The sequence below is a fragment of the Microtus oregoni genome, unplaced genomic scaffold (assembly GCF_018167655.1).
Source record: "Microtus oregoni isolate MIOR12 unplaced genomic scaffold, Mior012 000001F_ref0000356, whole genome shotgun sequence".
Lineage (NCBI taxonomy): Eukaryota > Metazoa > Chordata > Mammalia > Rodentia > Cricetidae > Microtus > Microtus oregoni.
In genome coordinates this window covers 48,234,873-48,260,780 of record NW_024543060.1, presented here as the reverse complement: position 1 = coordinate 48,260,780, position 25,908 = coordinate 48,234,873, and the positions used below count along the sequence as shown (strand labels likewise).

The 25,908-nt window shown below is 44.9% G+C and overlaps 1 protein-coding gene across 4 annotated transcripts; it reads left to right on the top strand.

Annotated features, from left to right (window-relative positions):
- Positions 1 to 1,917: 1,917 nt before the first annotated feature.
- Tgds (TDP-glucose 4,6-dehydratase) lies at positions 1,918 to 19,273 on the top strand. 4 transcript variants are annotated; one of them, XM_041670548.1, is made up of 12 exons: positions 1,918 to 2,040; positions 3,489 to 3,555; positions 4,890 to 4,958; positions 5,703 to 5,793; positions 11,481 to 11,623; positions 12,638 to 12,736; positions 14,103 to 14,162; positions 14,640 to 14,683; positions 15,463 to 15,628; positions 16,334 to 16,392; positions 17,415 to 17,512; positions 18,671 to 19,273. In XM_041670548.1, the coding sequence occupies exons 1-12, from the start codon at positions 1,955 to 1,957 to the stop codon at positions 18,754 to 18,756; spliced, it is 1,068 nt and encodes a 355-aa protein (XP_041526482.1). In that variant the 5' UTR covers positions 1,918 to 1,954; the 3' UTR covers positions 18,757 to 19,273. The 4 variants fall into 4 exon arrangements, with proteins under 4 accessions (XP_041526482.1, XP_041526465.1, XP_041526472.1 ...); XM_041670531.1 differs by having other exon boundaries at positions 15,355 to 15,628; XM_041670538.1 differs by having other exon boundaries at positions 4,875 to 4,958.
- The last annotated feature ends 6,635 nt before the right edge of the window (positions 19,274 to 25,908 follow it).

The window sequence follows — 25,908 nt, the reverse complement described above, 5'->3', positions numbered from 1 at the left end:
CTCAACAGGCTCCCAACTGATCAATTACACCTATATGTAGAGGATGAACTGTATCAGGCTTCCCTTTGAGAAGGTGCAATTAGATCTACATCCTGTTAAGTCTTTCCTAAATATTACTTTTTTTTTCAAAAAAAGAGAGCTTTATGTATGGGAATTTTGCTTGCATGATGTTTATGTATCATAAGTGTACAGTGTCCCTAGAGGCCAGAATAGGGCTTCCAATACCCTGGAGCTGGAGTTACAGTTGGTCGTTATCAATCACGTTGGTGCCGGGAATCCCACCTAGCTCCTCTGGAAGATCAGCGCTTGCTCTTAGCGCCTGAACCACAACCCCCACCCTTTTCTATACATACTGACTGCCTGCCTACATTGCATGGTGGTGCTCTTTGAAACTTTCTTCCTAAATATTGCTTTGTGTTTTTTTTTCATTGATTTCTAAAATAAAACTCTAGAAAATTTAGCTTGTCTAAACTTTTAATGGAATTATAATATGCCAAGAATAGGGGTGGGGTTGGTTCCGAAAGAAAAGCAGAACACCGACTTTGACCACTGTCAGATTTCATCTCACGTTTTCATTCTTGATCAGTAATACTGCTCTTACACTAAAGACACACTTTTTTTTTTGTTTTTGTTTTTTGAGACAGGGTTTCTCTGTGGTTTTGGAGCCTGTCCTGGAACTAGCTCTTGTAGACCAGGCTGGTCTCGAACTCACAGAGATCCGCCTGCCTCAGCCTCCCAGTGATGAGATTAAAGGCGTGCGCCACCACTGCCCAGCTAAAGACACACTTTTGATGCCTGCATTCATTTGAAAAAAATACAGCTGCCAGCCATTTCCAATTGGGAGAGCCTCCAAATTCATGAAGAGCAAGCTGACTAGATTAGAACAGTTCTAATATACCAGGGGCAATGAGCAATTATATCATGAACCTACTTGCTGATGAATGTTTATTCTGATAGATCTGGTCCCAGAGAAGTGAAAACCCTTACCTCCACGGAGCAGAGACAGTGAGCAATTATATCACAGGTCTGTATGTTGATGAACACTAAGAATGAATGCTAATATTAAATGATTCCGCGCGGTTAGGATATGGGTTGCTGTTTAAATTGAGTCAATTGGAGAGATGGCTCAGCGGTTAAGAGCATTGCCTGCTCTTCCAAAGGTCCTGAGTTCAATTCCCAGCAACCACATGGTGGCTCACAACCATCTGGTCTGGTGCCCTCTTCTGGCCTGCATGCATATACACAGGCAGAATATTGTATAAATAAATAAATATTTAAAAAAATAAAAATAAAAAAATTCCAATCGGCTGGAACTGAAAGAGTAGGTAAACACTAGCAGACATTCGACGGAAGGGTATCTAGTCCAGGGCAGAAGCAGCGTGGTGATAGAGTGAAGCGAGGAGGGCCAGGATGGGGCAGAGTTAGCAAACGAGAAAGAGAGTAAGCTCCAATAGGGGTATCTACGAAACATCTCCATCGTGATTGCAAGTAGCCTTTACAATGTGTGATCATATTAACAACATACAGTAAAATGTAATTTTGCAGGGCAACTTCCCATTTCCAGAATGCGCCCATTCCCGAGGTGTCGCTGCTCGGCTGGGGGATGGTCCACGGACACAGCTGAAGAATGAAGTCATCCATCCTTAATTCCTAACGTCTACGTATCTACAGAGGTAACCCACACTCGGTACAGCTGCCTAGATCACGTTCAGTACCCTAGCTCCCCAATGACCCCAGTTGGATTAGGTTAGCCCAGGCAGAGTCTGCGCCTGCGCAGTCGGTGCCAGCCCCGCCCCTCGGGCAGCGGTCTGGGAGAACCCGGAAGCGGCTGAGGATTTCCCTTTAACGTGTCCGGCGGGGGCGGGGCCGTGTCGCGAAAACGTCGTGACGGACGGTGCTTCCCTCTGGTCTCCGGCTTCCGCGCTTTACGGCGCTGGCTCTGCTGAGCGGAAAGATGTCGGCTCCTGGCCGGGAGGAGCCGTCTGGTCCTCCCGGCAGCTACGCAAAGCGGGTCCTGGTGACCGGCGGCGCTGGTTTCATGTAGGTAACGGTGCTGGCGGCTCAGTTTCTCCCCATCCGAGGCGGGGAGGCTCCTCATTGCACGGTCGGGACCGTCCTCCCAGTTTCCCTCACTTTGGGGTCGACGAGAACGAGGTTGCTTTGAAACTGCGACTGTGTCGGGGGTGCTGTGGTGGTGTGCCTCCTCCTACCTGCCCGAGGCGTTTGCCACTGTCACTTTTTGAGGTGCACGCGTTGAGCTTTTTGCATTTCCTTCAGTCTCTCTCTGCCAAGCCTCCCAGCAGCGCGTCTCGACACCATGCGGCGATCGTGGTGGGACTCGGTCTTTTTTTCTTTCAGAACACGTTTGCAAAACCTCTTAGCAGCTTGTGCGAGGCTCACTCATACCCACATTCCATGAGCGCGCCCGTTTTCTTGGTGTCAAAGGTTGCCCATAACTTGACTTCTCACCACGTTAGGCCTGATTCTGCGGTCTTTTGCCTTGAACACAGCTACCGTGCCTCCCCTGGTTGAGCCCCCCCCCCCCCCCCCCCCGCGTTTCCTTTAGATGCCTTACAAGCGTTGCTTAAAGTCGTTGCTTTTAAAGCCGTGAGATGCCGCTGCCTCATAGTTTTATAGTTGTGGTTTCTGTGCGGCTTGTGATAAAGTCCGAAATCTCTATCAGTTCTAGAAGACTTGAGTGCTCAAGCCCTGCTTACCAACCGAGTCTCTTGCTTTGCTGTGTTTGTCACAAGCCTCTCAGGGCTCTTGGAGAGCCCTTCCTGCCTTGAGACATGTACACGTTCTTTCTTTGCTTAGGCTGTTTGCATTGTCCAGTTCAGGTGTTAATTTACCCACATAGCAACTTAGGAGCTCTTACGGGACCACCCTAGGTAACTGACCCACTTAACACGGCCTGAAATTTCGTTATATGTTTACTTGTTTATGGCCTTGTCCCCATTCTAGACTATAAACTCTATGAGAGCAGGCTGGTGTCCATGAAGTGCCTGCAGAAAGGCCCGGTCCATGTTGTGAGGGTCTTCGGTAGTAGTTGAGTAGATGGGTAATAAACAGGAACCTGTTCTCCCCTCGTGGAACCCAGTGCCCCCTGTGTGAGGATACAGAGATTCCTGTTTACTGCTTTGACAAGCCGTGGCCCTTTCAAATTCAACAGTCCCTTTGCTGAGGGTACCGGGAAGCCACGGTTCACTTAATGAACAGGAGTGTGGGTGTGGGAAAGTGCTGGTACTTGCCTGGAAGGACTGGTCCACAAGAATGTCCTAGAAAGCAAGAGACAAGGCCACCAAGTATCAGCATCATCTACACAGATATTCAGTGCTTGCCATTACACCCAAGAACCCAGAGTATAAGTGTGATGTCATCTCTTGGTATTTTCCTGCTGCTCCACAGCTCAGGGAAACTAGAGGAATCGCGCGGGGGAGGGGGGGTGGGGGGGTGTTGTCACTCACAAAGTCCTTCTGTCCTTGTAGTGCGTCCCACGTGATTGTCTCCTTAGTAGAAGATTACCCCAACTATCTCATCATAAATTTAGACAAGGTAAGTTTATAAAAAGTGAGCTTCATGTACAAGATTCGACCTCCTTTCTAGAAAACTAGAGAGTACTAGCATTAGAACATAATAAAACGAGTTGCAGTGGCAGCTGCCTGTCATCCGAGTACTAGGGACGTAAGCGCAGCAGCATTAGAACGTCAGGGTCCTCCTTGAACTGTATAGCAGGTTCAAAGCCAGCCCAGGAACACGAGAGATCCTGACTACAGTGACATTAGTTTAGTCTTGGACAGTCTTGTGGTCATAGTTGAAGTCTCACTGAAGAGTATGGTTTTTTAGTTTAATCAAAAGATGCAAATGGTTGTAATTTCATAAAATGCAATAGTAAAATGTACAGGTAAAGAACAGTTGTTAACTGTTGGCATTTTTTTCTGTCTTAAAGTTATAAACAGGTGAACAGAATTCTCTTTCATATCGTTTATTTATTTGGAAGCAGGGGCGTGTATGAGCTTCAGCTTGTGCATAGAGAGACAGACCAACCACTTGTGGGCGTCATTTCTTTCCTTCGCTCTGTAGCTCCCAGGGTCAGGATGGTGGCAAGTGCCTTTACCCACTGAGCCATCTGTCCTGCTCTAAGGGTAGTGCTCAGGCTGCCCTCAAACCTCTGATTCTCCCACATCTGCCTCTTTAACAAATCCTCCTGGTGTCCAGTGCCACAACCAGCAGAAGCAGGCGGGTCTCTGTGGGTTCAAGGCCTCCAGGACAGCCAAGGGTACATAGTAAGACCTTGCCTCAAAATACCTAAATGAAAGTTAAAAAAGAGATAAATTATGGGTATGTGCACACAAGTGCAGCTGCCCTCAAAGGCCAGAGGTTTTGGATTTGGACCTCTAGAACTGGAGTTACAGACAGCTGTGAATCACCAGATGTGGTTGGTGGGAACCAACCTCAGCTCTTAACCTCGGAGCTGTCTCCTGAGCCCCAAAGAGTTCTTAAATAGATAAGCACTGATTTGCCGTGCTAGAAGAAGAGGTGTAATGAATTAAATATATATAAAGCAGGTTTTTTTTTTTTTTTTAAATCTTCAGTTGCTCGTTTTCTGTGAAGAACTTAACATTTTTAGTGTTTAGCCATCGGTGATGAAGAGGAGCTTGATCAGGAACACTGTTTTCAAGAGATTCGTAACAGCGTTTCTCTTGGAGTTGTTCTTTTGAAAATAGCAATGGCCTAGGTTTACTTTTAGGATGTGGGAAACTGTGTAGAACGGGGAAGCGTTGTTGGAAGGTGATTCTTGTATCAGTGTTAGTATTAGTTAGTGTGACCTTCAAACTGTATTGACTTGCTTTGTGTGTTTCCTCCCCCTCCATATTCTCTCATTGAAGCTGGATTACTGTGCAAGCTTGAAGAATCTTGAACCTGTTTCTAACAAGCAAAACTACAAATTTATACAGGTATGGAAGCTCCGATGACATTGCCTCTTGAGTCATGCAGAAATCATAATCTTTGTGTGTTAAAGATCAGAGAGTTCCCAGAACAGTACGTGGTGTAGAGAGTTCTACTTGTAGATTGAGGTCACATAAAAAGCTGCATTTGAGTTTTAGTACCTTGGCAAATCTATGAATAGTTCACAAAATACATGAATTAAAAATATATACCAGTTGCAAGACGGTGGTGGCCCACGCCTTTAATCCCAGCACGCAGGAGGCAGAGGCAGGTGGATCTCTGTGAGTTCAAGTCCAGCCTGGTCTACAGAGCCATGACTGTCACACAGAGAAATCTTGTCTTAAAAAAATATACATACAAGCATCAGAGCACTATAATCTTAGTTAGTGGTGATTAAACACACTGCCAATATTATTCCAGTAGTTAGGTCTGTTTTAAATATATGTTTGTATAGCTCTCGGAAAGGCTTATTTTTCTTAATGCTAAAAAAAAATTTTCTTGCAATCTTAGCTTTATAAGTATGTGATAAAAGTCAGCACAGTATTTAACAAGTTGGTATTCAGCAAAATTATTGCTTGGACATATCTGCAAAAATATCTTGAATTAAGTGCATGTGTTGTAAGATGCTAAAGAACTGCACGGTAGAGTACTTGCCTGGCTGCTTGAGTGACGGTTTCTGTTGGACTCACGCTGGTTGCTCGGAGTGCGGGTGCTCGGGGACCCTCACCCGTCCGTGTTTGTCTTTCCTGCAGGGCGACATTTGCGACTCACGCTTTGTGAAGCTGCTGTTCGAGGTGGAGAAGATAGACATAGTGCTACATTTCGCTGCACAGACACATGTAGGTAAGCACTGTTCCGTGCTATGGTTGTGACCGGCCTCTTCTCCCTAGTCAGTAAAGGGATGAGTATGCAGGGACATAGCAAAGTCTTTGAAAAAGGACACACCCTTGGGCCGAAGCAGTCCCTTGTCCCTGGGGGAGTTAGGACTTAGTTTGTTTTTTTACGTGGATCCTGGGAATCCATTCAGCTCCCCCTGCCTGTTTAGTGTAACTCACGTTATTGGTTGAGTTACATCCTCAGACCTGACAATTGGGGCTTTCTCTAGGTGATGTTTTAACTCGTGTGTGCTGAAGTAGAACATGAAAACTGGCTTTAAAAAACTTTTGAGCTGGGGGCTGGAGAGATGGCTCAGTGGTTAAGAGCATTGCCTGCTCTTCCAAAAGGTCCTGAGTTCAATCCCAGCAACCACATGGTGGCTCACAACCATCTGTAATGAGGTCTGGTGTCCTCTTCTGGCCTGCAGGCATACACACAGACAGAATATTATATACATAATAAATAAATAAATAAAAATAAAAATATAAAAAAAACTTTTGAGCTGAACCAAACTCAGACTAACGGTTATTTCCGGAAGGAAGAAGAAGATGAGCATCGGTGTTGTTTTATGTCCTTCAGTGGTGGTGCTCCAGTTAGTGTTATCTGCACCACCTCGTGCATCTGCGATGCTATTTAATAATTCAGCAAACCTTTCTCCTGGGACATATGGCAAGAATTGAAAGTACAGTTAAATAAGTAATAGAACGTGACCTCCCATGTGGTCCTCACCGTGCCTGGAAGCAGCATTGCCGCTGGCTGTAGCTGCTGCTGCTCCTGCTTCCTGCAGCCGCAAACCTGCGCTTCCCTCCGCCCTTCTCTGAAGGCATAAGTCTCAAATAATGTCCCACCAGTTTGGAATTATGATTAATAGGGTGATATTTATTTAAAGGGGAAAAAACTTACAGATAACCGTCCCAGACAACAGCCCTCTGCGCAATCAGGAAGGAGTCTCGTCGCCAGAAACGGAGCTGGAAGTGAAAAGGGGCGAGAAGGGAAGTAGCCGCTTTTTTTAAAGGGAGAGAGACCACGCCCCAATGGGCTGGTATCTCAGCAGCTATAGGCTGGAGGAGCGGAAGGACCTCCCGCAACACTTCTCTATGGTTTTGATGACTAATATTTAGCCCTAGATGTTATATTTTTGTTTGGGCCACTTTTAAATCTTCTACTACGTGTGTCCTTGTGCACATACTCACACACGTGCACACAAACATAGATTTGTAAAACATTTTTGTCAGTTTCTTTCCACATGTGAAATACTAGGGAATGGGTGTGGTACAGTGTGTTCACTGTGCTGCCTCAGTGTTCCAGCGTAAGAAAGGCCAGCGGCTCCACTTTGGCTCCTGCCCGACATTGGCTCACTTTCATTCCTCGCAGTTTTAAGCAGAAGTGCTGTGAACTTGGCCATGTACCATGTCCTTGTAAGGATCCCTCCTGTCTGATGTCTGCAGGGTCATGAGATTGGCTTTCTCCAGCAGTGAGGCTGTGGCAAGCAGTTTTGCCGAGAAGTCATGCTGATTTGCAATTTTCAGATTCAGCGCTGTGTAGTGGATAGACTCATTTATGTGGGGGTCTAAGTTTATTTTTCCAAGTTTCAGTGAGATCAGATGGTTTTTATAAATGCTTTTTGATAATTTAAAATCACTGTTGAAATCACTTGCCCATTTAAAAAAAAGAGTCTATTACATTTTTCATATTGAAATACCTTAATGAGAGGTATTTTGATAAGAAAAATGAGAAGTAGCGATCTCTTCTGTGTTCCTGACTAGCTGAACCTTTATCTGAGATGGAGCCTCTTATTGAAGCTGGAAGCCACTGTCAAGGCTCTGCTGGGAAGCCAGCGAGCTCCTGGGATTTCCGGTGTCCACTCCACAGTTCAGGATCACACACATGCACTGCCTGTGGGGCGGAGGTCTGAACTCAGGTCCTCTTGCTTGAGCAGCAGCAGCCGTACCTGCTGAGCCATCGCCCCAGTTCTGAAGTCATCTTTCTTCCCTGGTGAAGTTGAGATCCTTTTAGCTGGCTTGGAATGGCCGTGTCATCTTGGAACGTCTTTCCTATAGTTCATTTCCAGCACTTCTTGGCTGCCATGACTTAGCTTGTGCATGCTGGGTAAGCACTCGATCATTGAGCTTATCCTCAGCCTAGATTTCACTTCTGAAAAGTCTGTCTGGTCGTCCCTGGTATCCTCCCGCTTGCTCTCTTTTAAAGACTCAGCTGAGGAGTTGTTTTTGTTTTCTTTTCCCACTGCTAGTTTGGAAAGGACATAGTCCATCTGTGGTCACCTGATGTAATGTAATAAGCTTTCAAAGTGCAGAGTTCAGAGACCTTTGCCCTCTTCCCAGATCATGCATTTGTTCTTAGCTAAGCTTTAGGTCTATTGTGTTTCATTTTTTCAGTTCTGGTAAACATCAGTCTTACTGTTTTCTGTAGCACTACTTTGGGTGGTCAACATTTGTGTATATTTGAGTTTTAGCAATGATGATTTTCTCACTGTCTTTCTTCCATTCATTTGTTAAATCAAAATTTAAGAGCGGGTTCTTCGTGTCAGCTCTTAGGGCACCTTGGGATTCAGCTGACGTGGCAGTCGGTGTCGCTGCTTTATTTTTTCTGCCTGCGCGCTGACATGGTTCTTCTGTTTCTGTAAGGAGCCATTACAAATTCATGGATTTAACACGGCTTTTCTTTCTTGCTGGTGTTGGTCAGTTGTGGTGTTGTGGTGTAGCGCTCATGCCTACTGTCAGCTACTGGAAGCAGCCTGAGTCCTCTTTGGCATAACCTCATTGCCCTTGACACTGTCTTCAAGGTTTCCCAGCATGCCCTGCTTCTCCACAGCCTCCATGGCTTTTCCTCTGTGCTCATGCCCTTGCATCAGTTTTGGGTCCAGATTTTATTTTTGTAAGGGCACATGTCTGGATGTGTGTTCACCTACAGGGTTCATTTTGACTGAGTCCCTCTGGAAACCTGCCTCCCGACATCACGACCCTTTGGGAGGAGGAGTCGCAGCTAATAGGTGTGGGTCAAGGGCTAAACACAAGCCAGTCTAGCTGCCCATCCCCTGGTTCCTTCCTCTGGGTTTGAATAGCCTGTGGGTTGTGAACTCTTCAGGAGTGAAATACCCCTTTCCCAGGGGTCACATAGCTGATATCCTGCATATCAGATACTTTATGATTCATAACATTAGCAGAATTGCAGTAGCAGTGGAGATGATTTTGTGGCGGGGGTCAGCACAACATGAGGAACTGCAGTAAAGGGCCGCACGGTAGTAGGGCCGAGAACAGTGTTGGAGGCTCACTCCTACTGGGCAAAAGTGTGATCCTTCATCTGCTTACCCTCAGCTACAAAATACCTTTTCTTATTTTTTAAATATTTTATTATAAGTGTGTGCTCCCAAGTGTAAACATGTGTACCAGGGCCTCCCTTTTCCTCATGGTCTGTTGGCGAGGACAGAGGGAGCAGAGGTGCATGCAGGGCTTTGTGCGGCCTTGAGTATGACAGAAATAGCCTTCTGGAAGTTGAGTTCACTGAGACAGATGGGCTCCATTTCAGGGTGAGGGTAATGGGGATCGCAGCTGGGCATCACCTAATTTGCACTTGGCAGCGTGGTCCTGGGGTCCTGGGGCACAGCACCTAGTTATCACTTAAGATGAGTGAGGCACTCAAGCTCAGGAACAGCTTCCAAATAAGGTCGTGCATCCGCGCCTAGAGACACTTCAGACAGGGTAGGGAGGCAGTCCTGCGCAGAGGGAGTCCTCCATATTATACCGAGCTCGGAGAGCTACCTGTGAATTACAGCCTCAAGCAGCAGAGTCTTCCAGCAGTGTGCCACATGTGTGCAGGAGCCTGTGGAGGTTAGAGCAGGCATCTGGTCCCCTAGATCTGCTGTCTTGATGGTTTTCAGCCATCATATGGGTGCTGGGAATCACACCTGAGTTCTCTGCAGGAGCAAGTGCTCTTTACCACTGGGCCCTCTTGTCAATGAATTTATTTTTTACTAGTCTGATAAAGTTTTAAATTTGAGTTTTCTTCATTATAAGTGAAGCTGGGCCTCATAAGCTTAAGAGCCATTTATTTGTTTAAACCTTGTATGTCTTTTATGTATTTTACTGTAGGGTTATTCTTGTTTTTATAAATTATTTGTAGATTGTTGATATGGACTGTTTATCTCCAGCAAGTTCAAGTACTTCTTCCCACCTTGTCCTGTGTCTTTTGTTTGTTTGTTTCTAGTTTAGGGTGTTTGGTTTTGTTTTCAGCTTCTCCTCCACCCCCATACTGGTCTCACTGGGGACTAGCATCACACTTACTAGGCAAGCGCTTTTCCACCGGTGTATAAGCCCAGCCGGCCCATGTGCCCTGTGTTAGTGCTCCACAGTGGGCGTGTGATAAGGGTGTTCAAGGGTCCCAGGTTATGACTCTGTGTTGATAGAGTGTAGGGAAGGAGCTGGTTACTGAGGGGCATAATTCTGGTGGTTGTCTATCTTGATTGGGTAGGTAAGGCCAGATAATCATTTCTCCTAATTTGCATGGCCCTTCCCATCATGCATCTGATTTTAATCATAGGTGTGCCCAATTATGCATGTGTGTCTTAGGGTTTCTATTGCTGTGAAGAGACACTGTGACCATGGCAACTCTTATCAATGAAAAACATTTAATTGGAGTGGATTGTTTATACAGTATCAGGGGTTCAGTCCATTATCATCATGATGGGGAGCATCATGGGAATGGTGTGAAGGCAGATATGATGTTGGAGGAGGAGCTGAGTCCTACACCTTGCAGGCAACAGGAAGTCAGCTGAGACACGGGGCAGTATCCTGAGCACAGGAAACCTCAAAGTCTGCCCCACAGTGACACACTTCCTCCAACAAGACAACACCCACTCCAACAAAGTCGTACCTCCTAATAGTGCCACTCCCTATGAGATTATCGGGGCCAATTACCAAACTACCATAGTGGGTATAGGATAGTAAGTACACAGTACCCTAGCAGTTCGCTGTATATGGGCCCCAAACCAGGGATGTCTCTGAGTAGAAACTCTCTGTACTTGGTTATTCTTAGGGGTAGAGAAGCTTGTATTGTGGTTCAGAGAGGCGTGTACATGTAATCAGAAGCCATGTAGTCCAGGGCAGGTAGAGTTTGAGGTTGCCAGTGCCAAGTGCTGTGTTAAAGGAGGAGTGGGGCACATGAACCAAAATTAAATAAGGTCCCAGGCTGCTTATCTGTTCTTTATGTTTACCTGTCTTTCCATCACTTGAGAGGGAGAGACGGGAAGATCAGAAGTTGAAGATTAGGTCACTGAGATGGCTCAATGTATTAAAAGCTCTTCTTGTTGAAACCTGATACCCTGAATTTGATACCAGATCCACATGGTGGAAGGAGAGAATGGCTCCACACCCAGGGGTGGCACGCACGTGCTCACCCCATATACACCCACTCACACATAGAAATTAATTAAAATAAAAGTTCAGTGTCGTGCTCAGCTACATAGTAAGTTTGAGGTCATTGTGGACTACATGAAACCGAATACGAATCAGCCTGTGTTGTGTTCTTTCTTAAGCCTACTTCACATGCGCTAAGTAATGGGAAGTGAGCACTCTTAAAACCCGAGTCAGTTTTTTTGGTGAACGGAATCATTGTAGCTTTTCTCTCTTCCTTTTTAGATCTTTCGTTTGTCCGTGCCTTCGAGTTTACATATGTCAATGTTTACGGCACTCATGTCTTGGTAAGTGCTGCTTATGAAGCCAGAGTGGAGAAATTTATTTACGTCAGCACAGATGAAGTCTATGGAGGCAGTCTCGATCAGGTAAGCTTAGAAAGTAGATTCTACTTACACACACATACACACCCACTCTACTGTACCCAGTATAGAGGGCTGTCTTGTTCAAGTTCACTGGTCTTTTCCTGCGCTCTAATTACATGCTTTGTGTCACCCTCCAAAGTGATACTTGCTTCTCCTATCAAGGGAACCACGTCACGTGAGGGACGGTTAGCATTGGTACACGTTTACTCAGGGTCGGAGTGTTGTGCAGCCCAGCAGCAGGTCTCATGTGTAGTCTTAGTTGTAGAACACAATGCTGTCATTTCATGCGCTGGGGCATGCACCTGCTCACCAGCTCCTCTGGGCAGAAAACACCTTAGAATGTCAATGACAAGTGCAGCCAAATTGTTGTTGAAACTGGAATCTGTTCCTTTGTTGTTGATGTTTTGAAGACGGGGTCTCACTGTGTAGCTCAGGCTGGCCTGTAGTTCCGTGTTGCTCAGTTTGATCTTAGCCTGACGGTCTTCCTGCCTCTGTCTCCTGAATGCTGGAATTACAGAGATATGCCACCACACCTGGCTGTGTTCATACGAAATCATTCCTAATTCTTGTACTTTTTAAACAAAAAGATAGGACCGTTCTTCAGTCCATAGTTTCATTCCCCCAGTCCTTCTTTTAAATACATGCTCTGTTGGGGCTCAGTAACAGGCCACGGTCATACTCGGTGTGGATGGGCAGTGAGTAACAGTGAGACAAGATTTCAATTCCTGTTTTCATTCCTCCACCTCCCAAGTGCTGGGATTACAGATGTATACCACCAGAACAAAAAAAAAAAATGTTTCTTAGATGTAGTGATTGATGTTTCAAACTAGTAGTGTGATTGGTTTTCAATTGTGTTGTGTGTGCGTGTATATTGATGTGCACTCACGGTGTGTGCTGCGATTGAATCCAGGTCCTCTGGATTCAACACAGACTGCTATTAATTCACACACTTAGATCTTGTAATACATTTCCTATTTGGAGAGTGTGTGTAATTCAAAAGTATCCTTTTAAAACTAGGAGTTTGATGAGTCATCGCCCAAACAACCTACAAACCCTTACGCTTCATCTAAAGCTGCAGCTGAGTGCTTTGTGCAGTCTTACTGGGAACGATACAAGGTAAAAACTGATTTCTGAAACCGTTTAATATTTATGTATTGTATGTGTAAGTGAATGTATGTTGTGTGTTCTTTCTGTAATATGTGCGTCGTGGACGGAGGGCAACTATGGAAGCACTTTCTTCCTTCCACCCTGTGGATTCAGTCATTGAGCTGGGTCATCAGACTTGATAGGAGATACTTACCATCTCACCAGGCCTGAGTTCTGAAGTTCTTCTAAGTCAGCTTTGGCATAGAAGACCTAGCTTAAAACTTTAGGTGGTAAGGGCTAATAAGTATTGAACTCTTAAAACAAAGGCTCGACCTCTCGCTCACCTGAACCGTAGCAGGTCTAGCAAGATGCTCCAGGAAGTCCTACAAGGTGGAGGCTGACAGAGTCCTTTTTCAGCAGTTGCTTGTCTCTGTGTGATCAGCAGTCTTGGTTCTGCATGAGGTAGACCTGGGGGCCTAATGTGGTGGTTCTAACAGCGTCATTCTGGAGTTCAATCAGAACAAGTGTTATCAGCTCCAGTGTCTGATAGCGTCATTCTGGAGTTCAATCAGAACAGGTGTTAGCAGTCCAGTGTCTGACAGCGTCATTCTGGAGTTCAATCAGAACAGGTGTTAGCAGCTCCAGTGTCTGACAGTGTCATTCTGGAGTTCAATCAGAACAAGTGTTAGCAGCTCCAGTGCCATCTATTTGGCTTCCCACTGGCCATTATTGGTTATTAGGGGTCAAATCAGAAATTCCTTAGTGTTCTCTTGCTTTTTGTGGTGGTTCTTTTTACTTGTAAGGGTTGATTCAGTGGAGAGAGTCTACCATCTTACTATTGAATTAAATGGAGACTGCTGGAAGTCGTCTTGGCATTAGCATGTGGGAGGCCTCAGTGTTTAGCCTGACTCTGTGCCTCCTCTACATCCCTCTTCCCATTGTCTCCACAAGAGAAGGAGCCTGTTATTCCTACTGCTCCTCTGCTTTTGTCTGACCCCTACACTCTCCTGTCTTTTTTAAAATATGATTTTACTGTGTCGTCCTAGGTGGTCTGGAATTTACCATGTAGACCATGCTGGTCTCAAACTCGAAGAGATCCATCTGCCTTTGTTTCTTGACTCCTAGTATTAAAGCATGCATCACAAGGCCTGACTTAAAAAAAAAAAAAAAAAAAAAGACACAGAAAACCCAGGGGCTCACCACATAGCTCAGCTGGTCTTGAACTAGAAATCCTCCCGTGTTATCCTAATGAATGTCAGGATGACAGGCTCTTCGCTGAGTGCCGACCGTGCGTCCGATAGGTCCGATAGGCACCAGTGTTCCTAAGCTGTTTATCGTTAAGCTGACCCTGGTGGTTGGACCCTTCCCTTACATCAGTGCCGGTTGTTCACTCTAGTTTCCGGTTGTCATCACCAGAAGCAGTAACGTCTATGGACCACATCAGTATCCCGAGAAGGTGAGCTTTATCTCCGTGTTCTTAGTGGCCCTTAGTGATTGCAGTGTTACTTAAAACAATCTCCAGCAGTTATTTGTCTGAAGTAATTTATGTTGTAATTGTACATAATTACGTGCTCTGTGGATGTCGCGTGCGTGAGACTCGGTTCGGATTTCACTCCATCAACCTGACACATTCCAGCTGGCAAGCCTGTGGGCCTCGAACCCTTGTCTTCAGGTGGGGGATGAAATCTCCAAAGAAGCGGCCTGTGCTGCCTGCAAACTGTCCACTACACCTGTGTGTTCATCCTCAGGCTCTTAGGAGATCACAAGCTATCTTAGAGTGCTCTTAGTTGCCAAATGTCATGAATTTAGGTTAAAAGAATTAGAATGTATTCATCGCTCCACATGTATCTCAGTAATAATTTTTAATATATGAGTTTAAATTCATTTTAATGTCATTTTCAAAGTCTGAAATGGCATTTAAATATTCTTCTAGGTTATTCCAAAATTTATATCTTTGCTGCAACACGGCAGGAAATGGTACGTTGCCTTTCACTTTTGCATTCGTGTGCTCTCTGCCATACTGGTAGTATTCAGTAGCAATCTCTGAAAGCCATAAAATCTCACGAAGGCCATGGACTGGAACATTCTGCCAACTAAGGAACACTTTCTCCATTTAATGTGATAGTATTTTAATAACTAAACTGCATCTCCATAATTTACTAAGGTAAAATCTGAAATTATCTGCCATGGAACTTAGAGTTGCAAAATAAAATTTTGACATCTATATATAATTTTATATTTCCAAATGGTTAATGTAGAAATGGAGATCTAGCTTTTCCTTTTTCCATAGTTTTTCGGTTCTGGGGCTGGAAGTAGGCCTTGCCTGCCCGTTCCAGGCACACACTCTGATGGCAGGCTGTAGCCCCAGTTCCTCTACAGCCCTATGATTTCGGTATTGTTGCTTTTTTAACTTTTTGAAACTGCTCAGGCTGGCCTTGAACTTGGAATCCTCTAGCCTTGGTTTCCCAAGCGACCAGAGTTACAGTTCTGTGTAACCCTACCCAACTTAGGGATTTCTTCAAAATGAATTTATAGTCTAAAACTAACAAATGTTTCTAGGGAGCCATATTTTCCACTTTTTTAATTAAGAATCCTCAAAAAGGTTTTATGAAATAAGGAGGAAAATTCAAGGGAACTAATGTTTTCAGTCCTCTAGGGCCTCTGGAAATTGGCTTTCAGGAGTCACTGCTCACCGCTTGCGCCTGGTTTGGAAGCTTCTTTCTGCACTGCGTAATTCTGACATTTGATCCACTTAGCTGTATTCATGGATCGGGGCTTCAGAGAAGAAACTTCCTTTACGCTGCAGATGTTGTGGAAGCCTTTCTCACTGTCCTCAGGAAGGGAGAGCCAGGTGAAATTTACAACATTGGGACCAACTTTGAAATGTCCGTTGTCCAGCTTGCTAAAGAGCTAATACAGCTGGTATGTATGTGCGTATCCTCTCTAAGGGGATCTGTGAAGTTGTCACCAAACTAAGGACAGTAATGAAGCATAGGTTACTTTCCTGCTGCTGCAATGAGACACCATGACCACAAGCAAGTTAGGAAAAAGAGTTAATTTTGGCTTAGTGTTCCTGAGGGCTAGTGTCCATAACGGTGTGGTGGGGGCAAGCGACAGGGCCTGGAGGCCAGAGCAGGAGCTGGTTAGATCCTTTCCGTCTGTCTACACACAGGAAGTGGGGTGTTTGTAAAACCCCACCATCCGGCTCCAGTGATCCACAGTGAAGGCTCCGCCTCCTGAAGTAGTGGCACCAGTGGGAAGCAAGGATTGAAACACACGAGCCAACAGGGAAAATTTCTCACGCAGACTACTGCTCAGTCAATAGTTTGCCATTTCCTTAACTTAAAAGTAAAGAGCTGACAAGATAAATTCCTGCTAGCGTACATCCTCTACCTGTTTCACCACAGGCTTGAGGGCGTTTCCTGTGGTTTATGTAGTGCGTGTTCTTTCCGTGCTCTGGATGGCATGTAGTTTGTAAGGACAGAAAGCTTTCACACTGTCCCTCCTCCTCCCTTCCCTCTGTGAGGTGGTTGTCTTCCTTGCCAGCTTCTATCAGCTATCAGATACAATTGTTGTTCTGTGGTCTCATTCCGTAACATGGCTCAGGAGCTTGCTTCGTTTTGACAGATCAAAGAGACCAGTTCGGAGTCAGAAACGGAAAGCTGGGTGGACTACGTCCATGACAGGTGAGTGACAAGTTGGGATATCTGGAGAGACAGGACTCTTCAGGTGCTTGGAAAATTACAAGCTGTGTGAGCTCACCGGGAAAGTAGTTCAGTGTTGAGGAGGCCACTTGTTGGTCCCCCCTGCCCCCCCCGTCCCCTGCTAGCTTAAACCTAAAGTAATCACACAGAAACTGTATTAATTAAACCACTGCTTGACCTATTAGTTCTAGCTTCTTATTGGCTAGCTCTTATATTAATTTGACCTATTTCTATTAATCTGTATATCACCACATGGCTGTGGCTTACTGGGTAAAGTTTCCAGCATCTGTCTCCAGTGGCTCCATGGCTTTTCTCTAACTTCGCCTTTTCCCCCCCATGCTATAGACCAAGTCAGTTTATATTCCTTAACCAATTAAAGCAACACATAGACAGAAGGACCTCCCACATCAGTTCAACTCGTGGGTTTTCTGACAAACTTTTCTTCCTGGTTGTAAGTGTTAGAAAGGTAAAGGATAGCACTGTTGTTAGCCACAGGCTAAAGAAAGCTGTTGGCTCTTTCCCAGTATGGTTTTTCTCATTGTGAAGTTGGGACAGTATTTTCTTACAGAAGTGTTAATTATATGTAGACAGTGCATCTTGTCCCCAAGGTTAGCACTCAGGAGCCCTCACTTGTACCTGTATGAGTTGATGATTATTTATTCATTTATCAAACATTTGTAAATTTTCTTCTATATGTCAGGTACTTCATTTGTACCTGAAGTTGTGGCAGAAATAAATAAGTTATTGAAAGGCTAGGCTATAGAGAATGTGAGGCATTGGTAGTTGTGGGGTTTGTATATTTTATAAAATTTTTCCACAATAAACTTGTCCCTGGCGTGATTTTGTTCTAATGTGAATTATAATAAGGATGTATGGGTGTGCATTCTGTGTCTTAGTCAGATGTGCAAATGTGTATTCACAATAAGGATGTGTGGGTGTGCATTCTATGTCTTAGATGTGCAAATGTGTGTTCACAATGTCATCTTAAATCTTTGCTTTCCAAGACCGCACAATGACATGCGATATCCAATGAAGTCTGAAAAAATCCACAGCTTAGGATGGAAGCCCAAAGTGCCCTGGGAAGAAGGAATAAAGAAAACAGGTGTGTAATCGGTTGACTATCTCTGGGGCAGTGCAGACCAGTGGAAAGAAAGGCCGTTCATTTTAGAACACTAGGGTTGGCAGAGCTCGGTGAGAAACCCACTGCCCCCCAGCTCTTCATCAGTTTCTAGCGGTTTCTTAGCTGTTTCTTGAGTCTCTGGAGTTTAATGGACTTAGCTGCTCATTGCGCCTCCTGAATCTTGGGTGCTCAGTTCTCATTTCCTCTGTGTTCTCTCCACACTCACGCCTGCTAGTGTAGCTTTCTTCTTTCTTATGGCCTGCAGACTGGTCCATGTGGAGATCAGTGGGGTCTTGGAAGAAAATATCTGTAAATTCACATGTACAGAAAAACCTAGTAAAATCAGAAACACTGTGTGTGCCAGTCACGTGCCTTTAATCTTAACATTTAGGAGGTGGAGGCAGGAGGATCTCTTAGTTTGAAGCCAGCCTGTTTACACAACAAGTTTCAGACTAGCTAGCGCTACGTAGTGAAACCCTGTCTCAAAAGACAGAACAAAACAGCAACAAAAAACTATTTGAAATTATATTCATAGGAAAGGATATACTCAAATGCACAAAAAAGAGGTCTTGATTCAAAATGTTAAATGCAATATACTTGTTCAAATATTAAAAACCCAAAGCAAAGATAGCTTCCATTTTTTTTTTTTAACTAGACTTAGGCTTCTTAATGCAAAGCCTTGAGCAAGTAGTGCGCACTGTAAACTGACTTCCCCTGATGTCCACACCATAAACTGACCTCCCTGATAGTGCGCACTGTAAACCGACCTCTCCAATAGTGCACACCATAAACCGACTTTCCCTGTTCATAGGGAGACCCGTCGTCTCATTTTCCCTGATCCTGTATCTCCATGTTTAGATAAGTGTTCATTTTCCTGTAGCGTAGCTTTAAAGGCAGCATAGGGACTGTGCTCACCCGAGACTGCTGAAGTCCAGATGTCGCCAGCATCCTGCACATGCACAGTTAGTGCTGCAGGAACTGCCTTTGCGGTGGACAGAAGACAACGGCCAGTTTCCTGTTTTCAGGGGGCGAGTCCCGCTGGCCGGCTTGAAGGTGAGGCTCTGCTGACATAGCGGGGACTCGGGAAACACTTGTTAGTGCCTAGTGTTTACTTTCTCATTGTCTTGATTTTCCTGCCAGTTGAGTGGTACCGAGAGAATTTCCACAACTGGAAGGACGCAGAAAAGGCCTTGGAGCCCTTTCCAGTTCAGCCGCCATTTATGTAACAGCCAGTTGGAGAAAAGGACATTTCCTACCTCACCCAGTGACATGAAATCACGTGCCTAATGATGTGCCAGCTCTCCCTCCCGGATGGGATTCGGTGCAGAGTCCTCACAAGTCCAGTACTGGTCCAGGATTCCGTGTGGAGATTTCCTCGGCAGCAGACGTGGTGGACTTGGGCAAGACGAGGCCCCTGGTTCTGAGAAGAGGCAGGGGGTGGCACAGCCCCCCGGCTTCCCCAGCACCTGAGTCTTGGTTCTTACATCCTGACTAATCTTTCAGGCCTGATGGTGTGAAAATGGAACAAAAATGAAGCATATTGAGCACTTTTAACTTTGATAATTTTGTAAAATTCAGTTAGATGTTTTTTAAAAAGGTAAGGTAAAATTTCTCACCTTTTTTAAATCAGTTGTTGATTTACATATGACCTGTACCAGAAATTTTATCATGTATCTACTGTTTACAGTGGTTTTATTTATAAAATATCAATATATTTTAATATATTAAATGCAGATTGTGGCTTTCTTAGTATGTATTTTGTTGTAATGTTTTTTAAATAATCATGCAATTAGGAGGTACCCTCCCCCCATGCCAGGAGGTACCTGTGCATGCCCTTTCCCTGTCCGCAGAGAAAGAGGAGCTTGGGTCCCGAGGGAGCAGTTCAGTGCAGATGAGGGACTTAGCGGTGGACAGATGGTGGTGCAGACTGAGGCTCTGGAGGCAGGAAGGCAGCCTCGTGGTCAGAGCATCCACCGTCTCCTCGGGCCAGCTCGGCACCAAGCAACAGGTCTGTTTGAATAGTGCCGTGCTGGGAGCCCAGCGTTTGTGGCTGGTGCCTGGAGACCGGCTGTGCACCGTAGGTTAACTACACGGGCCGTGAGGATCTGTGTTGTGGGTCCCAGGGTCTCATGCAGATACCCAGGGTGCTCATACTGGGGTCACCGGTGACAAAGGCTGGGCAAAGCTCAAAGCAAGTCATTTTGTCTCCTGGGCTCAACTTCTCCCACAGTGCTTGCTTCCTCTTGAACATTCACAGTGATGCATGGGTCCCTCCTCTCCCATCAAGCTACGGCAGCTTTCTGCCCATAACCTGGGTGTGTCACTCCAAGGCAGGACACTAGTAGATGTAAATGCCATCAAAGCACACTGTTTAAGTCCCTGTCCTTTGATTTTTATTAATTTGGTAAGGGCTGTAGGCCATGGTGCATGTGTGGAGGTCCGAGGACAGCTGGGAATTGACTCTTTCTTGTCCTGTGGGTCCTGGGACTGAACTCAGGACAGACTGGAGACAAGTGCCTTAACCTAGGGAGCCATCTCATCCTCCCCTCCCCTGCTTTGCAGGCTTGTTTTTTGTTGTTGCTGTTTTCTCTGTGGGGTGGCCCTGGCTGTCCTTGAACTCTGCTCTGTAGACCAGGCTGGTTTATCTTTTTCAATTTATGGGTTTGCTCTTCTGCTAGGCCTGTAGCCCCTGGAAACACAATCATCTCTGAATTCCTGGATTTGTATGTCTTACCTTTTTCTGAAAAATAACTCCTGCCTTCAAAGAGAAAACTTTTGCCACCCCTTAAACCCAGTTAATAATCCACACATTGATGATCTAAAACTGTTGAGTTTGCTGTCAATCCGCTCTGCACACAGCCTGTTTAACCTGCCCCTACGAGAACAGTGTGACCAGGGCTTCTGTGCCTTGTTCTTCCGTGGGATCGGCTTTCAGATCTAAGCTAAGTACATCGCTTTACCCCTGACCCATGTATTCTTCCATGTCTCTGACCCAGCAGAGTACGTATGTGCGTTGTGGTAATCGTTTGCTGAAAGTGGCCGACAGGTTGAAAACAACCTGGAAAAGCAAATATCCCATGGAAACGTGGATAAGGTTGATCACATCTGCATGTGATTCTGAGTGCTCTCCTGGTTCAGTAAAATGACCTCTTCCTTTGTGAAACTCAAAGACTTCTGTAGGAAACTTCCTCATTCCTTCCTTCCCCTCGCACAGCACATTTCCTCTGCTGCTCAGTAAACACAAAGGAAAGCCCTTTGTTTCAGACAGGCAACAGGGGCAGACAGATGAGACACAGACAACAGTAGACAGACTACAGACAGGCCACAGACCACAAACTAGACAGAAGACACGGGGAGAGACGTGGAGAATTCAAACTGGGCTCAACCGTGTCTAAGCTACTCCAGGAGAAAGTCTCTCTCTTCATTCCTTAATGCCTTAAAGGTGCACCTGCATCTTCAGCATTTCTGTCTGGAAGGCTTTAAAGGGGCAGGTTCTTTGGCAGTCTGTCTCTGTTTCTCTGGCCTCTCTTCCTGAGCACGTGACCCCCTAAACCCCATTCCAGGCGGAACCCCCTGCTGTTTTTCACCTCCCCCACCCAAGACCACTGACAGCTCCTCTTCCTTGAATGTCACACTTTGTAACTCCTGCGCTTTCTTTGATGATTACGTGGGGTTTGGGTTGGAAAGACTTGCCTTCGGAGCCTCCTTCAGGAGACCCCTACTTTCCTACCTGTGAGTAGCTTTTCCTTCATCCTTCTTGGTGTTCATCATCAGTAATTCCAGTATTGCTTTCGGTACTGCTAATCATGTACGTTAGTACTTTTTTTCACGGCTACATAAGTACCTGACAGAAGCAACTTCCGGAAGAATGGTGGCTCGAAAGAGCCGCATCCCCCAGAGGCTCATGAACTTGAATGCTTGCTTCCATTTGGTGGCTCTGTTTAGCCCAGGCTAACACAGCCCTCCCTTCTCCTCCACTGCATCCTAGCCCAGGCTAACACAGACCCCCCCCCCTTCTCCTCCACTGCATCCTAGCCCAAGCTAACACAGCCTCCCTTCTCCTCCACTGCATCCTAGCCCAGGCTAACACAGTCCTCCCTTCTCCACTGCATCCTAGCCCAGGCTAACACAGCCCTCCCTTCTCCTCCACTGCATCCTAGCCCAGGTTAACACAGACACCCCCCCCCTTCTCCTCCACTGCATCCTAGCCCAGGCTAACACAGTCCTCCCTTCTCCACTGCATCCTAGCCCAGGCTAACACAGTCCTCCCTTCTCCTCCACTGCATCCTAGCCCAGGCTAACACAGACCTCCTCCCTCCTCTCTTAGCATTACACTCACGAGGTCATTTGCTGCTGTTTTTCTGCCTCTGTCAGAAAGCAGCCACTTTAGCTTTTCTTTCCTGGTTAATAAAGGAAGTCTGTGAAAACAGGTGTCTGGGTGTGTTTGTGCCTAATCTGGGTCAAGGCGGGAGCCCCTGCTGAGCTGGGGGGGGACAGAGCTGGGGGGAGGACGGAGCATGGGTGCAGTCAGGAGATGAAGGCTGGCGCAGAGCCCACTTTCCCTTTCTGTCCATACTCTGGCCTGTGCAACGGTACCACCCACTATAGGGTGGCTCTTCCTGGATCCATTAAACCTTGCTTGAAACATCTTCACACACATGATTTCTTTATTGAATCTGGAAATTTTACATTATTTACCCCAATTCTGCTCACCTTCCAGTCCCTCCATGCCCTTCCCTACCCCTCCAGGGCCCCCCATGAATATTTTTTTAAAAAATCAAAATGAAACAAACAAACAACATACTAATTTTAAATCTGACCAAATTTACAGTTGAGATTACAGCTTCCCTTATTCTAATTGACACACTTAACGGTTACAGTGGGGCGGATGCTGTTTTATCAGTGTAACATCTCTATTCTAAGTTCAGAATGGGGAAGCCCCGTCATCATTTTCCCCTAGTTAAGTCAATGCTCAGAAATCAAAGCCGCTAGTCTAGTTCTGTGTGTCCCCTTGGTTCTAAATGCTGGGACGCCCTCCCTATTCAATGCCCACCAACATTCTGTGCTTTCCCTGACTCCCGTTTGCTGGCTGTTGGCATGGAGGACAAACATTACTGTCTTCCTGTCCAGAGTTATGAAAACCCCTGAAGTTGGGGACAAAGGCTAGTACAACTTTAAAATGAGAGAAATGTGAGATGTGGAATATCCAGCAAATTAGGTTGAATAAACCTTCAAGATGTGTCTGTTTCTAGAAAAATAACATTGCATGTTAATTAAGGCCCTGGGAATAAATTTGCCCTTCACAGACACACACACACGGAGAGGGAGAAAGAGAGAAAGAAAGAACTGAATAACCATAGTTCAAAATATGAAGCAAATTTACCTTGTCAAAAATAAAATCTTCCAGAAGAAAATGCCCATTTTAACTATTTGCATACTACCTACCAAAGGTAGGCTCTAAGCTTTTAATGCTTATAAAATGTGCATTTCCTTAAATTAATCTGTCTCAGGTGTTCCTGTTGTCTGCATCACATTCCAAATATGCATTCGACCTCTGATTTGCTCTGCAAATATTTCACATAGCTGAAATTAAATGGGGTTCGAATTCTCAGGAGTTGTGATTGTGGTTGCTGAAGCCAAGGCACTAATCAAATGCCCTCAGCTGCTACAATAGTCTAATCACCATACTCTGACTTTCCTTCGTAATTGTGAAGGTCAAAACAGAAAGCTTGATTCAGAAAGGAAATTGAAAGTTAAGAATAAAAGGGAATGAAGATATTTTTATCCCCATGCTGTGTCATGATAGATCATTGAGTTGACCTTGTAAAGTTAAAGATTTTGCTGAATGTTTCACTGGAGTTGATTATAAGATCTGGAAATTCTGGTGTATTTCACTTTTTCCCTTATCTCCAAATATATATATATATATATATATATATTAACTGCTATCCCAATAAACAAGCTGCCCCAGACACTGGAGTCATGGGGAAGAGGTAAGAATAACAACACAAATAGCAACATAATGGATACATTTTTGGTCCTATTTTACCCCTGTGTCCGTCCCACTAAACCCTATTGAGTTTAATTAAGTTGCTTGAATAAGCATAGATACAGGATCATTTACTGAAGCTTGGGCAATTGCATTTCCCCGGTGGCTACAATCCTGGGCAGTGTATCTTAAGGTAAAGAAGCAAGTGTATCTTGAGGCAAACAAGCAAGTATCAATCATTTTCAAAGCAAGATGCTGCTTTTCCGGTCACTTCCATAGATAGTCCCTGCAATAAGGGCAAATGTGCGTTCTGCTTCAGCCTGATTCACAAAAGAAAGCCGCAAGCAGTTAGGATAAGATGTACTTTAGAGTGCCCAAGCTTAGACAGGTCAAGTTCTAGAACCCAAGTTTTTTGGCCTTTGGGGCATTCTATAAAATCTGCAAAGGGGAGTTCTATCTTGTGGGATGGATGGGGGAGGATTGGATTAGAACACACAAGCAGCTTGGTATGTCGTTCTTGAGTATAATTTACTTCACTGTTTCCAGCCTGGTAAGTATACCCAGAGGGTTTATATTGATGTGAGTAATTGAACAAAAACAAAAGACAATAAGGTCTTCATCGACCCGTGGCTTAATGGCTTTAAATAAATTAACTTCTTTTGGATCGATTCAACACACTGATGATATTTGCAATCTATTAACTTTCTAACATTCCTCCCCTCAGCTACAGCTTTAACATATAACTTTGGAGAAACCATTTTGCATTCACCAAGTGAAGGTATTACTCTCGACACACAGAAGGCTTCAAAACCCATAGACAGACAAGAAAATATCTAAAAACAAGCTTGTGGCCTAGTCCTGAATTCTGGCTTTAAAATTCGACTATTTCGACAACTTTTAATTAAAATAAGGTTGTTAAAAGAAAGTGAAAGTGGCTGGATGTGGTGGCGTGTATGTATACCCTCAACAGGTGAGAAGTTGAGGCATGGGGGTGGTAATGACAACCTGAGCTGCCTCCAAGTTCAAGGCCAGCTTGAGCTAACTTCTCAAGGCCTGCTAAGAAAGACATTCATTAACAGAAACCCAGTGAACTTAGATTCCGAGTCCCAACCTGGGATAAAATTAATTTCTCTTTTGTAAGCCACACAATCTCTGTTTTGTTGTGGCTGTTCAAGCAGACAGATACAACTAATACAACAAAGGTCATGTGTACCGTGTTTCTTCTGGGCCTCAGCTTTTGGACATGCAAAATTGATGTGGGATTCCCTTCTGTATGCTGTTAATAAAGAAGCTGCTTTGGGCCTATTGCAGCACAGAGTAGGACAAGGCATGAGTTCCAAGCAGACAGAGAAGGAAAGAGTAGGCGGAGTCAAAGAGATGCTATGTAGCCACCACTGGAGACAGATGCTGGAAGGGACCTTACCAGTAGGCCACAACCACATGGTGATACATGGATTAATAGAAATGGGTTGATTTAAGATGTAAGAGCTAGCTAGGAATAAGCTAGAGTCATTGGCCAAGCAGTGTTGCAATTAATATAGTATAAGTGATTATTTGGGTCTGGGTGGCGGGGAGCAAACAAGCAGCCTCTGGCTACACAAAATGTGTGAATTGGGTTAACTATACCAAAGCTGTCTTTCAGTTCTAACATCAATGATTTTAACCAAAACTTTCTCCCTCTAGAAAATAACCAAAAGAAAAATTTAATCTGAGTTACAACTTCTCAGGAAAATTACAAATCAGCCAAAGAAATTGTATACACTTTACCCAGATACACCAATTGTTAGTATTTCTTCAACTTTTTATGTCTACATGTATATCTATATGCGCATATAAAATACTATGAGTTAATGTTATCCTTTGGTTTATTTTCTGAACCATTTGAGAGCAAATCCTCCTGAATAGGATCCTGTGCATTTCCTAAAGATAAGGTCCCATGGCCTTTGCTTGTCAATTGTTGGATGTTACTCATGGTAAAATTCAACATATTTATGTCTGGTTTGATTCTATCCAAGGGTGTGGGTCTTGGGGCACTCGATGCCCAAATGGTCTTCATTGCTGATCTTAACTCTGATGACCAATCCAATCCATTGTTGGATTTATTCGTGTTATAGCTTTTCCTTGTCCCCTTGCTGCCATTTAATAGATTATGGAGGGAATGTCGGAAGCTTTGTGCCTCATAGAACATTGCCCATGTAGGCTTGGCATCCACAGGTGACTCTTTGTCTCTCTTCTTGTCACTATCCTTTCCTTCCTTCCTTCTTCTTCTGAAACAGAGACACATACCTCCCATGCTGGCATTGAGTTTCACTGAGGATAATCTTGAACTTCTGATCCTCATGCCTCTACCTCCTACGTGCCTGGATTACAAGCATGTACCAGCATTCAT